The 11155-nt window shown below is 52.8% G+C and overlaps 1 protein-coding gene across 2 annotated transcripts in view; it reads left to right on the top strand.

The window, feature by feature from the left end:
- Positions 1–10863, top strand: part of Vasp (vasodilator stimulated phosphoprotein) — a 15264-nt gene extending 4401 nt beyond the window's left edge. The window contains exons 2-13 of one of the 2 annotated variants that reach the window (XM_029480096.1): positions 2786–2957; positions 3033–3198; positions 5517–5601; positions 6376–6413; positions 6524–6765; positions 6912–7009; positions 8298–8349; positions 8500–8533; positions 8755–8800; positions 8881–8971; positions 9870–9927; positions 10035–10863. In XM_029480096.1, the coding sequence (XP_029335956.1) occupies positions 2786–2957; positions 3033–3198; positions 5517–5601; positions 6376–6413; positions 6524–6765; positions 6912–7009; positions 8298–8349; positions 8500–8533; positions 8755–8800; positions 8881–8971; positions 9870–9927; positions 10035–10072 (1120 nt within the window). In that variant the 3' untranslated portion in view covers positions 10073–10863. Of the gene's footprint in view, positions 1–2785; positions 2958–3032; positions 3199–5516; positions 5602–6375; positions 6414–6523; positions 6766–6908; positions 7010–8297; positions 8350–8499; positions 8534–8754; positions 8801–8880; positions 8972–9869; positions 9928–10034 lie in introns of both variants that reach the window. The other variant, XM_021166949.1, reaches the window with a different exon arrangement.
- The last annotated feature ends 292 nt before the right edge of the window (positions 10864–11155 follow it).

Raw genomic sequence — 11155 nt, 5'->3', positions numbered from 1 at the left:
TTTTGTAGACCAGGCTGGCCTCGAACTCAGAAATCCGCCTGCCTCTGCCTCCCGAGTGCTGGGATTAAAGGCGTGCGCCACCACGCCCGGCTGCACATTTATTTCTTAACCTTTTCTTTTTTAAGGATTTGGAAAAAAAAAAGTTTATTTTGACTTCGGGTGTGTGGAGGTCAGAGGACAGCTCCTGGGAGTCTGTTCTCTCCCTGCACCAGCCTCGAGCTCAGGTCCCCAGGCTCTGAGGCAGGCACCTTCAGCTGCTGAGCCATCTTGCCTGTCCTGGTTTGGTGTTTCATTTCCTTGAGACAGGGTCTCACTGTGCTGCGCAGCCTGCCTGGCCTGCTGGCCTCAAACGTGAGATCCTCTTGCGTCAGCCTCCTGAGTGCTAGGATGACTGGGCGCAGGCCCCATCCAGCTGAGGCTGGTTCTGGTTTTTGTTTTTATCCTGGGCTTGAGTTACAAGGGTGTCTCGGAACAAAAGACTGTCAAGCAGAAAGGGGGTGTGCAGATGAAGTGGTCAGGGAGGAACTCTGGGAAGGGAGGACATCTAGGCAGAGCCGGTGGTGGCGGTGAGGGGTGGGGTGGGGGGGGTATGTGCAAGAGGAAAGGGGATGTTGGAACGGACTGAGCAAAGGCAAGAGGGAAGGAGAGACTGGAGCACAGGGGACCTCACAAACCTTGGATGGGGAGGAGACAGGACTTGGGGGTGTTGGGGAGTGGGTGAAGGGGTGAGTGGGAGGGGTCAGGGACATGGGGACGGATGGGATTGGGTCTTAAGAAGGTCCTTCTATAAGGTCATCTTTAAGGTCTAGTTGAGGTTAGGACCCAGCCCAGGGTTACGCAGACAGCAGTATTCCCTCAGTACTAGAGCCATGTCAGGGCAGGACCACCTGAGAGGCCAAAGTGCATCTGGGTGGGGCAGTGATGCCGAGTCTACCCTGGGCATGTGGCCAGAGTCAGCTCTGGGTGTGGGTGGCAGGTGTGGGTGAGGCTTCAGCCCTGCCCTGCCAAGGGTGCCTGGGCCAGAAACAGTCCCTTGAAGCTATGCTTGTTTCACATGGCCCCTGATGTTTGGGAAGGACCCACAGCTCCTTCTGTGGTTAAGAGTGGGACCTGGCAGCCAGCTCATTGGACATCAGAGCCTCTCTCAACTGCTCTGTGCCTGTGTGACTGAGGATAGGACACTCCACCTCTCTGGGCCCTCTCCGCTGTATCCAGGTAGAGTGCCATCCACTCTGAAGGGACACAGTGGGACAGGAGGAGTGACCTAGCTGGGCTTGAGGCATGGGCCCAGCTAAAGAGCTGGTAATAAAGCAACATACATGCAAAGTTGGGGTGTCTAGCCCCCAAGGGGCTTTCCCTGCTGAACTCTCACAGCATGGCATCACACCTCAGCCCCCAGCCCCGCCATTGTGGGGTGAAGTTTCTCTCCCCTGGAAACCACAAACTTCTTCTTTTCAGGAAAAAGCCTGGTGGGGATGGGGTGAGCTCCCCCCACTTCCCCTGTCTGGTGGGGGTGGGTGGGGCCTGAGCTCCCCCCCACTTCCCCTGTCTGTATGTGACCTTGACCAAGTTACTTCCTGTCTGCAAGCCTTACTGCCTGCCCTGGAGGAGAACTGAGTCTTCCAGGAGGGCAGGTGTGTTTGTGGGGGTCTTGTGTGATGGAGATGTTCAGGGAACCTTAGTACTGATAGTACTGAGCACTCAGTACTGACTGGGTGAGTGCACGGTCGGTGCCTCAGTGGTGACAGTGACCAAGCCCTCAGTACCCCAGTGTATACTAGGTACTGTGCCTAGTACTTTAACCAGATCACAGCCTTCAGGAAGTAGGGACCATCATGTCTTCCCTAAGTGACAGATGAGAGACATGAGGAGCTCTCAGGTCATGTGGAAGAAGGGTTTGGTGGAGAATTTGAACCAAGGTCTGTGGTGTCTGACTCTATATTTGAGCTGTTGTTTTCCTGCTTCAGCCAGTGGCCTCCTCGGCACTGCCTACCTCCCCCCCCACACACACCCCCTGGCTGGACCAGTTGCTCCCTGGTGGCAGGGCAGTCTGTCTGGGCCACCGCTGTGTCTCCATCCCCAGCCACAGGGTGTGACAGTGCAGCCAGGAATGTGTGCCAAATGGCTGTTTGGGCCCTGGGGAACCAGATGGACCAGGTGGCCAATAAATGTGGCCTCAGGGGAGACATCCCCAGGGCCCTGGGATCTGCCCTCACACTCCTGCCCTTCTTATCTGACCTGAGCTGGGAGCAGAGGTGGGGGTGGAGAGGTGGTAGAGATGGGGAAATGAAGGCCAGGCAGAGGCTGTTCTCGGCTCACTCCCCGGCCGACTGCTAGTCCTGGCAGCTCTGTCCTTTCCAGTCGGCCTGTATCCACTTTTGATTAAGGCTGTAGAGGCTGAACCCAGGACCTCGAGCAAGCTGTGTAGTCGCCAGCTCAAGCCTTATGGACCCTACTTTATCTCTTTTCTGCCTCTTCCTGTGTGTGGCCTGCCTATCTGTTCACTACATGGTACTGCTCATCTATCAGCCTATCTTCTTTTATAGTATTGTGGATTCAACCACGGGCCCAGGCCAGCAAGCTGGGCAAACACTCTACTATTGAGCCACACCCCCAGCCCCTCATTGGGGTTTCTAGTCAGGGTCTCTAACCACTGAGCAACACTCCCAGTCATGCATGTACAGCCACACCCCTGTATATTCATGTACAGGCTGCAGTCCGTTCCTGTATCTACTATATGGATCTAAGGAGATGTGACTGGCCCCTCTGTTTTCTCCCCTGGCAGCGAGACGGTCATCTGTTCCAGCCGGGCTACTGTGATGCTTTATGATGACAGCAACAAGCGATGGCTCCCGGCTGGCACTGGTCCCCAGGCCTTCAGCCGCGTCCAGATCTACCACAACCCCACTGCTAACTCCTTCCGAGTTGTTGGCCGCAAGATGCAGCCGGATCAGCAGGTGCAGGCTCCCTCTGTCCCTCTGTCCCTCTGCCTGCCTACCACGGTGCCCGCGTCAACCTGTTCTCTCTTGTAGGTGGTTATCAACTGTGCCATCATTCGGGGTGTCAAGTACAATCAGGCCACTCCCATCTTCCATCAGTGGCGAGATGCCCGCCAGGTCTGGGGCCTCAACTTCGGCAGCAAGGAGGACGCCATACAGTTTGCAACAGGCATGGCCAACGCCCTAGAGGCCTTGGAAGGTTAGATGGGCCGGTGGGATTGTGTTGGGGCTCTTGCTGTGATAGGGAGGCTGAAGCATGGGGATTGTAACAAGTCCCAGGCAGGCCTGGATGATGTAGCAAGACTCTGTCATAGATACGTAAATAAAATTGGGACTGGGAACATAGATCTGTATGTAGAGAGCTCACTTAGCGTGTGTGTGTGTGTGTGTGTGTGTCTGTCTGTCTGTCTGTCTGTCTGTCTGTCTGTCTGTCTGTCTGCATTCATTCCCCAGCACTGCATAAATTAGGTCTGGTGGTGCATGCCTGTTGTCTCAGCGCTCAGCAGGTAGAGGAGGGAGGATAATGAGATTAGGGCTATCCTCAGCTACACAGGAAGTGCTGAGTCCAGCCTGAGCTACATAAAGCTCTATCTCAAAAGCACGTGTTGGAGGACAGGAGAGATGGTTCAGTGCTTAAGAGCATTCACTGCTCTTCCAGAGGACCAGGGTTTGACTCTCGCACCCACAGGATGGGTGACTCAGAGATCCCCACCAAAGGCCCTGACATCTGGCCTTTGTGGGCACTTGGCACATATGTGGTACACAGAAATACATATATAGGCAAAACACCCATACATATAAAATTAAAAAAAAAAACAAAAAACACAGCCAGTGTGGTAGTTCATGCCTTTAGTCCCAGCACTCAGGAGGCAGAGGCAGGTGGATCTCTTGAGTTCAAAGCCAGCCTGGTCTATACAGTGAGTTCCAAGACAGCCAGGGCTACACAGAGAAACCTTGTCTCAAACAGCCAAACAGACTGGGGTTTGGGGTGAGCAGAAGACCCACTCAGCAGTGCTATGCAGCCTGAAGCTGCTGTCCTGCCCTTCGGGGCCTGAGTCTGCCTACCTAGAAATCAGCTAACCTATGGAGGTAGACTGATGGGAACTGTCAATGCCTGGTGTATGCCGAGGTATAAAGGCCCCTCTCTAAAAGGTTTCCTCAACCACTTGCTGCACCAAGACGTCTGTCTGTCCAGCCTCCCCCGAGTTCCCTGTGTTGGTCATGGTGGCATTTACTTGTAATGTGAGCCTTTGAGAAGGTAAGAGGATGGAGAGTTCTGGGCCATTCTGGGTTCCACAGCTGTATTTGTGTAAAGCAAAGTCCAGAGGCGGCTAAGGAAGCAGGTCAGTGATACAGGGTTGCCTGCCCTGTGCCAGACCCTGGTGCCATCTCAGTTTAAAGTAAAGTCTCTAGGTGTGCTATATCTTTTTAAAGATGTATTTATTTATTTTATGTATGTTAGTGCACTGTAGCTGTACAGATGCTTGTGAGCCTTTGTGTGGTTGTTGGGAATTGGATTTTTAGGACCTCTGCTCACTCCGGTCAACCCTGCTTGCCCAGTCCCTGCTCGCTCCAGCCCAAAGATTTATTTATTATTATACATAAGTACACCGTAGCTGACTTCAGACACACCAGAAGAGGGAGTCAGGTCTCATTATGGGTGGTTGCGAGCCACCCTGTGGTTGCTGGGATTTGAATTCGGGACCTTCAGAAGAGCAGTCAGTGCCCTTACCCGCTGAGCCATCTCGCCAGCCCTATGTGCTATTTGGAGACAGGGTTTCATTGGGTAGCCTTGGCTGTCCTGAAACTCACCGTAGACCAGGCTGGCCTCGAACTCAGAGATCTGCCTGCCTCTGCCTCCTGAGTCCTGGGATTAAAGGCGTGCACCCTATGCCCAGCTACATGGTATTTCTGTTTTTGGAAACATTCAGCCCATGTGGTGATCTGGGTCAAGTGGAAACTCTAGTGCAGGGGACAAGACTTCTTTTATTTTAAGTTCCCTAATGATGCCAAAATCCTGTCTTTTTTTTTTTTTTTAAGAGGTGCTGGTGATTGACTGGGGGGTGGCTTTGGACAAGCTACTCAGGTGCTCTGCCACTGAACCATGTCCCCACCCACCTCGCTGTGTCCTAGGTGACTGCTCTGCTTTCTGTAGGGGAAAGCAGCCCAGTGGCTGAGATGTTGACTTCACCAGGCCTTGTGTTAGTGGGAGAGCTTACCCAGTCTGTGTGCGTGGAGAATGCCATCGGTGGTGCAGGCCTGGAGAAGTGGTTCTTTCCGCAGATTTCTAACCTGTATGGCTTAGTGACGAGTGGGACGTCCGTGTCTCATGGATGCCCCATCTCACAGGGGCTCGGGCCCAGGGAGGCAGCTCCTTGTTCTCTTTTCTGGGTGCTGAGTCTTGTGAGGGCTGTCAGGGCCTCTGCTTCTCACTGGGATGGCATCTGGATGGGGGGAGGGGAGACCGAAGGAGTGGAGCTCCTCCTGTCTTACTGTGGTTTTCTCTTCACCTTCCAGGAGGTGGGCCTCCCGCAGCCCCAGCACCCCCTGCCTGGTCTGCCCAGAATGGTCCCTCCCCAGAGGAGCTGGAACAACAGAAAAGGTGGGGACCCTCACTCCTTTGAGGCATCCCGTAGCTCCCAGAGTTCAGAACCTGCCAGTTCTCACTTTCTAGAAAGGTCAGAGGGCCAAGAGTCTAGAAGGAGATGGCACTCCGACACTGTTTGCCAAGCCCTCGGAGACAAGAAACTGCAAAACTGGGTGTGGTGGCACACAACCTGTCATCTCAGCCTGAGGCAGGAGGGTTGCCAAGAGTTTGAGGCCAGCCTGGGCTATGTAAGTGAATTCCAGGCTGGCCTTAGAAATTAGTAGGGGGAGCTGTTACACAAATCAGCATGGTGGTGCATACCTTTCCAAGCATTTAGAAAGCAGAGGCAGGTGGATCTGCAAGTTAGAACCCCATCTGGTCTACAAAGTTCAAGGCTAACCTATGCTACACAGTGAGACCTTGTCTAAATAGAGAAAAAGAGAGAAAATCCAACCCCTCCCCTCCAAAAAGAATCTGATGAGGGAATGAACCATGCTGGCACCCCCGTGCCCGTACTCCACCTCTCTGAGCCTATGGCCATTTTGGAATCATCTGTTTGCATAGTTGTAAAGAACACACCCAGGCTCCATCCATGCCTCCTGCCCCTTGTTCTCATCCTTCTTTCCCTGGGCCCTCGGAAGGCAGACTTGGATGGAGGGCAGGCACCAGCCTCCTTGGTGACCTGAGAGATGAACCAGAGGCTTCTGTCCTGGGTCCCTCACCCCCCACCCCCAGTTAGCTTGGTTTGGGGATTGAAGCAGCCTCCTTTCCGCCCCCTCCCCTGTACAGGCAGCCGGAGCATATGGAACGCCGGGTCTCCAATGCAGGTGATGGCTGTGACTAGGTCATGGGGACCTCCCTGGAGGAGCTGGTTGGGCAGGGAGGACACAAAGTCAGGCTTCTCTCTCAGCAGGACCATTCTCTGTGTTTATTGCAGGAGGCCCACCTGCTCCCCCAGCTGGGGGCCCTCCTCCACCTCCAGGACCTCCCCCTCCTCCAGGTCCCCCCCCACCCCCAGGTCTGCCCTCCTCAGGGGTATCTGGGGCAGGTCATGGAGCAGGGGCAGCCCCACCCCCTGCACCCCCACTCCCTACAGCACAGGGCCCCAATAGTGGGGGTTCCGGGGCCCCAGGCCTGGCTGCTGCCATTGCTGGAGCCAAACTCAGGAAAGTGAGCAAGGTAAGGAAGTACATGGGAGTGGCTGGGATGAAGCCCTGAGGGGACAATGGGAGGTGGTCAGAGTCCCCCAAAGGTGTCACAAGAGGGCTGGAAGGTCACCTGACCTACCTGTGAAGCCTTCTCCCCTTTTTTCACTCTTTCAGCAGGAGGAGGCCTCTGGGGGGCCCCTGGCCCCCAAAGCTGAGAACAGTCGAAGCACTGGTGGGGGGCTTATGGAAGAGATGAACGCCATGCTGGCCCGGAGGTGAGCCTGAGTCCCAGAATTCAGCTGTATGCTGCATTTTCAGGGTTAGGCTGTTGTAGTGCTGACTGGGCCCCTCCCCTTCCTGTCCTCTCTCTTCCTTTCCCGCTCATGTCTAGCCCAGGCTGAACTCTATGCACCTGCCTCAGCCTCCTGGGCACTGGAATGACACACCTGCACTCAGCTTCTTTGTGTCTTTGAGTGGCCATGCTGCCTGATGACAGCCATGTCCAGGACACGATGCTGGAGACTCACTCAGCCCCTGAGGTGTCTCACAGACTGGAAAGTGCTTGAGCCATGAGAGATTCCACTTGAACATTCTGGAAGCTTAGATTCTTAGACACCCAGCTTGCTGACCTAGGAGAGCTCCTCACCCTTAGAGTTCTTAAGATTTCCAGATGTGGGAATTATGGGGGACCCCTCCAGATTCTAGAGGAACAATCTCTGGACTGGATTTTTCCTTAAATTTTCAAGCTATTTCTTTTTATTTATCGTATATATGAGTGTGCCCATGACTCCCCGGAAGAGAGGTCTCTCTCCTTCCACCATGTGGGTTCTGTGAATAGGAGTCAAGTTGTCAGGGTTAACAGCCAGCACCCTTCCTTACTGAACCATCTCAGCAGCCCTGAACTGGATTGTTGCTGTTGCTCTTCTCAGCCCTGGCTAGGCTGGAACTTAAAATGATGACTCTTCCGCCTCTGCCTCTCACATACTGGGATTACAGCCTTGTGCCATGTAATGCATTCTGTCCCATGTTTTTTTTTTTTTTTTTCCTCTGAGACAGTCACTCGCTGTGTAGACTAGGGGGGCTTTGAACTCAGAGATCTGCCTGCCTCTCTTTTTAAAAGTATTGTTACATTTATTTATTCATTGTGTATGTTTGTTCATGTGGAGGTTAGAGGATAATCTGCAGGACTCAGTTCTCTACTTCAGCCTTCACAGAGGTCTTTGGGGTTAAATCGGGCGGTTCTGCTGGTACAAGCACCTCTCTCTGCTGAGCTATCTTTTTTTTTTTTTTTTTTGGTTTTTTCGAGACAGGGTTTCTCTGTGTAGCCCTGGCTATCCTGGTACTCACTTTGTAGACCAGGCTGGCCTCGAACTCAGAAATCCGCCTGCCTCTGCCTCCTGAGTGCTGGGACTAAAGGCGTGCGCCACCACGCCCGGCTCTGCTGAGCTATCTTGCAGGCCCCTTCTTTAACTTTCCAACCTCTCCTGGAATGTAGCAGTGGGAAGGGGTCCTGTTGAGTGGCAGAGTGTGAACTGTAGCTTGTCCTTGCTTGCCCCTCTGCAGAAGAAAAGCCACACAGGTTGGGGAGAAGCCCCCCAAAGACGAGTCAGCCAGTGTAAGTAGGGGGCTTTTCCTGCCCTATATTCCTTATGGTGTACACTAGTACCCTAGGGCAGGGAGGAGGTGTTACAGGGCTGAGCTGGCTTTGGACCTGAATATTGGCATAGAAAGGGTAGTTTATGATACTTGTATTTACTGCCAACAGGAGGAGCCAGAGGCCCGACTCCCTGCCCAGAGTGGTGAGTGATAGATAGCCCTGTCTATCCACAGAAACTATAAATCCCATGATGCATTGTTCTTGCTTTGAAAGCACTACAGGGGAAACTGTGAAAACAGTACTGGGGATTGTAGTTTTCTAAGATTCTTTGCCCTGGTGAGTTGAGTGGTGGTATGGTATTGTGGGGGCAATGCTTGTCTCTGATCTTTATTTGTTGCCCCACCGACCCACGCACCCACCCAGAGCCTGTGAGAAGACCCTGGGAGAAGAACAGCACAACGTTGCCAAGGTAGGCCATAAATACTGGGGAGGAACATAATGTAACCCCTGGGACAGGACCCTCACTCCTGCCCTGTGCCATCTCTTCAGGATGAAGTCATCCTCTTCTGTGACTACCTCCGAGGCCCACCCCTCGACGCCCTGCTCCAGCGATGACTCCGACTTGGAGAGGGTGAAGCAGGTAGCTTGGGGAAATAGCTAGAAAGATGCCAGGAGAGACAGAGACAGACTCGGCTCCAGAATGGTTCTAGGAAAGGCTTAGAAACCTCTTCTAGCCTGAGAGAAGGAGTTGGTGGGACAGACGCCCACACTTTTCCAGTAGCTATAGCAGACCGTACCAGTCTATCACTCATTCCTGCTGAGTCCCCAGGATCCTCAGTGGCTCCAGCTATCCATCTCTAGTCACAGTTGGCAGGAGACTATGTACATTTGGCAAGCTTGCTACTGGATGTTCTCCAATACTGTTCTGCTGGCCCCAAAGATCTAGAACTCTCCTATAGAACATTCCCATCATTTTGTGACCTTGGCAGCTGTGTCAAAGGATGAGGGAAGGGTTGTTGAGCCAGCTTTCTCTGTCTTCAGTCAAGAAGAAAGGGAAGAGAACCTGGCTAATCAAAAGAGTGCCAAGAACTCCCCTCCTCCCCACCCAAGTGAGGGGTTGGGGGCATGGCTCAGTGGTAAAGCCTAGAATCCTCCAGAAAGGAGCTGGGGGCGTGGCTCAGCAGTAGTGTGCTTAAGTAGCATTTAAGATGCCCTACGATCCGTCCCTGTCCCTGAAATAAAGTAGACTGTTTGGTGGCTAAGCAGGTAAAGGTGGCTATGCCACTCTTACCCGAGTTCTATCCACAAAAACAACATGGTAGAAGAAGTGAATTCTTTCAAGCTGTTCTCTGACCTCCACCCGCGCCAAGTGTATGTACATACCTCACTCTTGATTGCACATACCTTACGCTCACATGCACATACCTGCACAAGCACACAAGCAAGTGTTAATGTTTAAGAACCTTAGCTAAGTTGGAGTAAGAGAGGGGGTCATTGTTTCTGTGAGTTCGGGACCCCTCTTGATTGGTTCTTTCCAGGAGCTTCTGGAAGAGGTGCGGAAGGAGCTGCAGAAAATGAAAGAGGAAATAATCGAAGGTGAGGCACCTCTGTTGTAGCGCAGGCCCTTGTGTTCATGGGAAGCGCCTGCCTTGGAAGGGAAGACAGTGGAGACTGGCCTGACTTGTGCCTCTCATTCCTTCCAGTCTTTGTCCAGGAGCTGAGGAAGCGGGGTTCTCCTTGACTACAGGGACCCAGAAGACCCATTTCTTCTTTCTGTACTTCCTGCCTGGCACCTGCTTTCCCTGCCTCTACTTGACCAAGAGTTACACAAGATTGCGTTCTCCCCTGCCAGCTCCCACTTGGAAGATTCCACGTGGGGTGTGGCTTCCTGGTGCCATGGTCACACCCACGCTGGCTGCTGATTGGATAAGGAGGTCCCACCCCTTTGTTTCCTTTGGTCCTTTCCCTTCACCATCCCCTTGGGGCTGGTTCCTCTGCTGGGGATGTACTGAGTAACCCCACAGTGAGGGAAGGAAGGAGGGGATCTCACCTTCTCTTGTTCTGGATTCACTTTAACGCTTTAATGCCTTGGAATTTTTTTTTAAGAAAAAGTATATATATATATTTGGGTTTGGGGGCGGGAAAGGGAAATTTTTTTTCTCTTTGGTTTTGATAAAATGGGGTGTGGGAGTTTTTAAATGCTATACCCCAGGCTTGTCCCCATCGGAGGCAGCTATATATAAGAGGGGAGGTATCCCACCAGGTGGGGGGTATTTCCCCCACCCCTGGGACACCCTTTTGCCTTGGCTCCTCCCTCTTTTCTATGAGGAATTAAGATTCTTTAACTTTTTTGGAACCTCAGTTTTGTGGTTTTTTTTATTTGGGTTAGGATTTCAGGGTCCAGACCATTTTTGCCCTCCGGGAAGATGAAGTGAGGGGGAGAAGAGGAAAAATAGGTCCTCCGACTTCTACACCATAGCTTCTTGGACACGGGCCCTCGCTGAATAAATCTGCAGTTTTTATAAATGCAAAGGTCTCTGGAGTACTTTAAATGCTATGCCCCATCAAAGGCAGCTATATAAGAGGGGAGGTATCCTACCAGGAGAGGGGGATTGCTGACAGCTGTGGGCAACCCTTGCAAGAATTCTGCTTCTCACTTCCGGTTCTACATATATTCCTGGTTCTGGGCTGCATTCAGTCCCGCCCCTTCTCTCTGTGGTCCTCACCAGCCTGCTTCCTCCATCCTGCAGTGTCTGCGGACTGTGTGGTTAAGTCTTACAGCTTAACACTGGGTTGACTTCTTTACCTGGGAAGGGTCTCAGAA

The sequence above is a fragment of the Mus caroli genome, chromosome 7 (assembly GCF_900094665.2).
Source record: "Mus caroli chromosome 7, CAROLI_EIJ_v1.1, whole genome shotgun sequence".
NCBI classification, from domain to species: Eukaryota; Metazoa; Chordata; class Mammalia; order Rodentia; family Muridae; genus Mus; species Mus caroli.
Note: the sequence above shows the minus strand (reverse complement) of the source record. Positions and strands in the feature narration are given on the sequence as shown.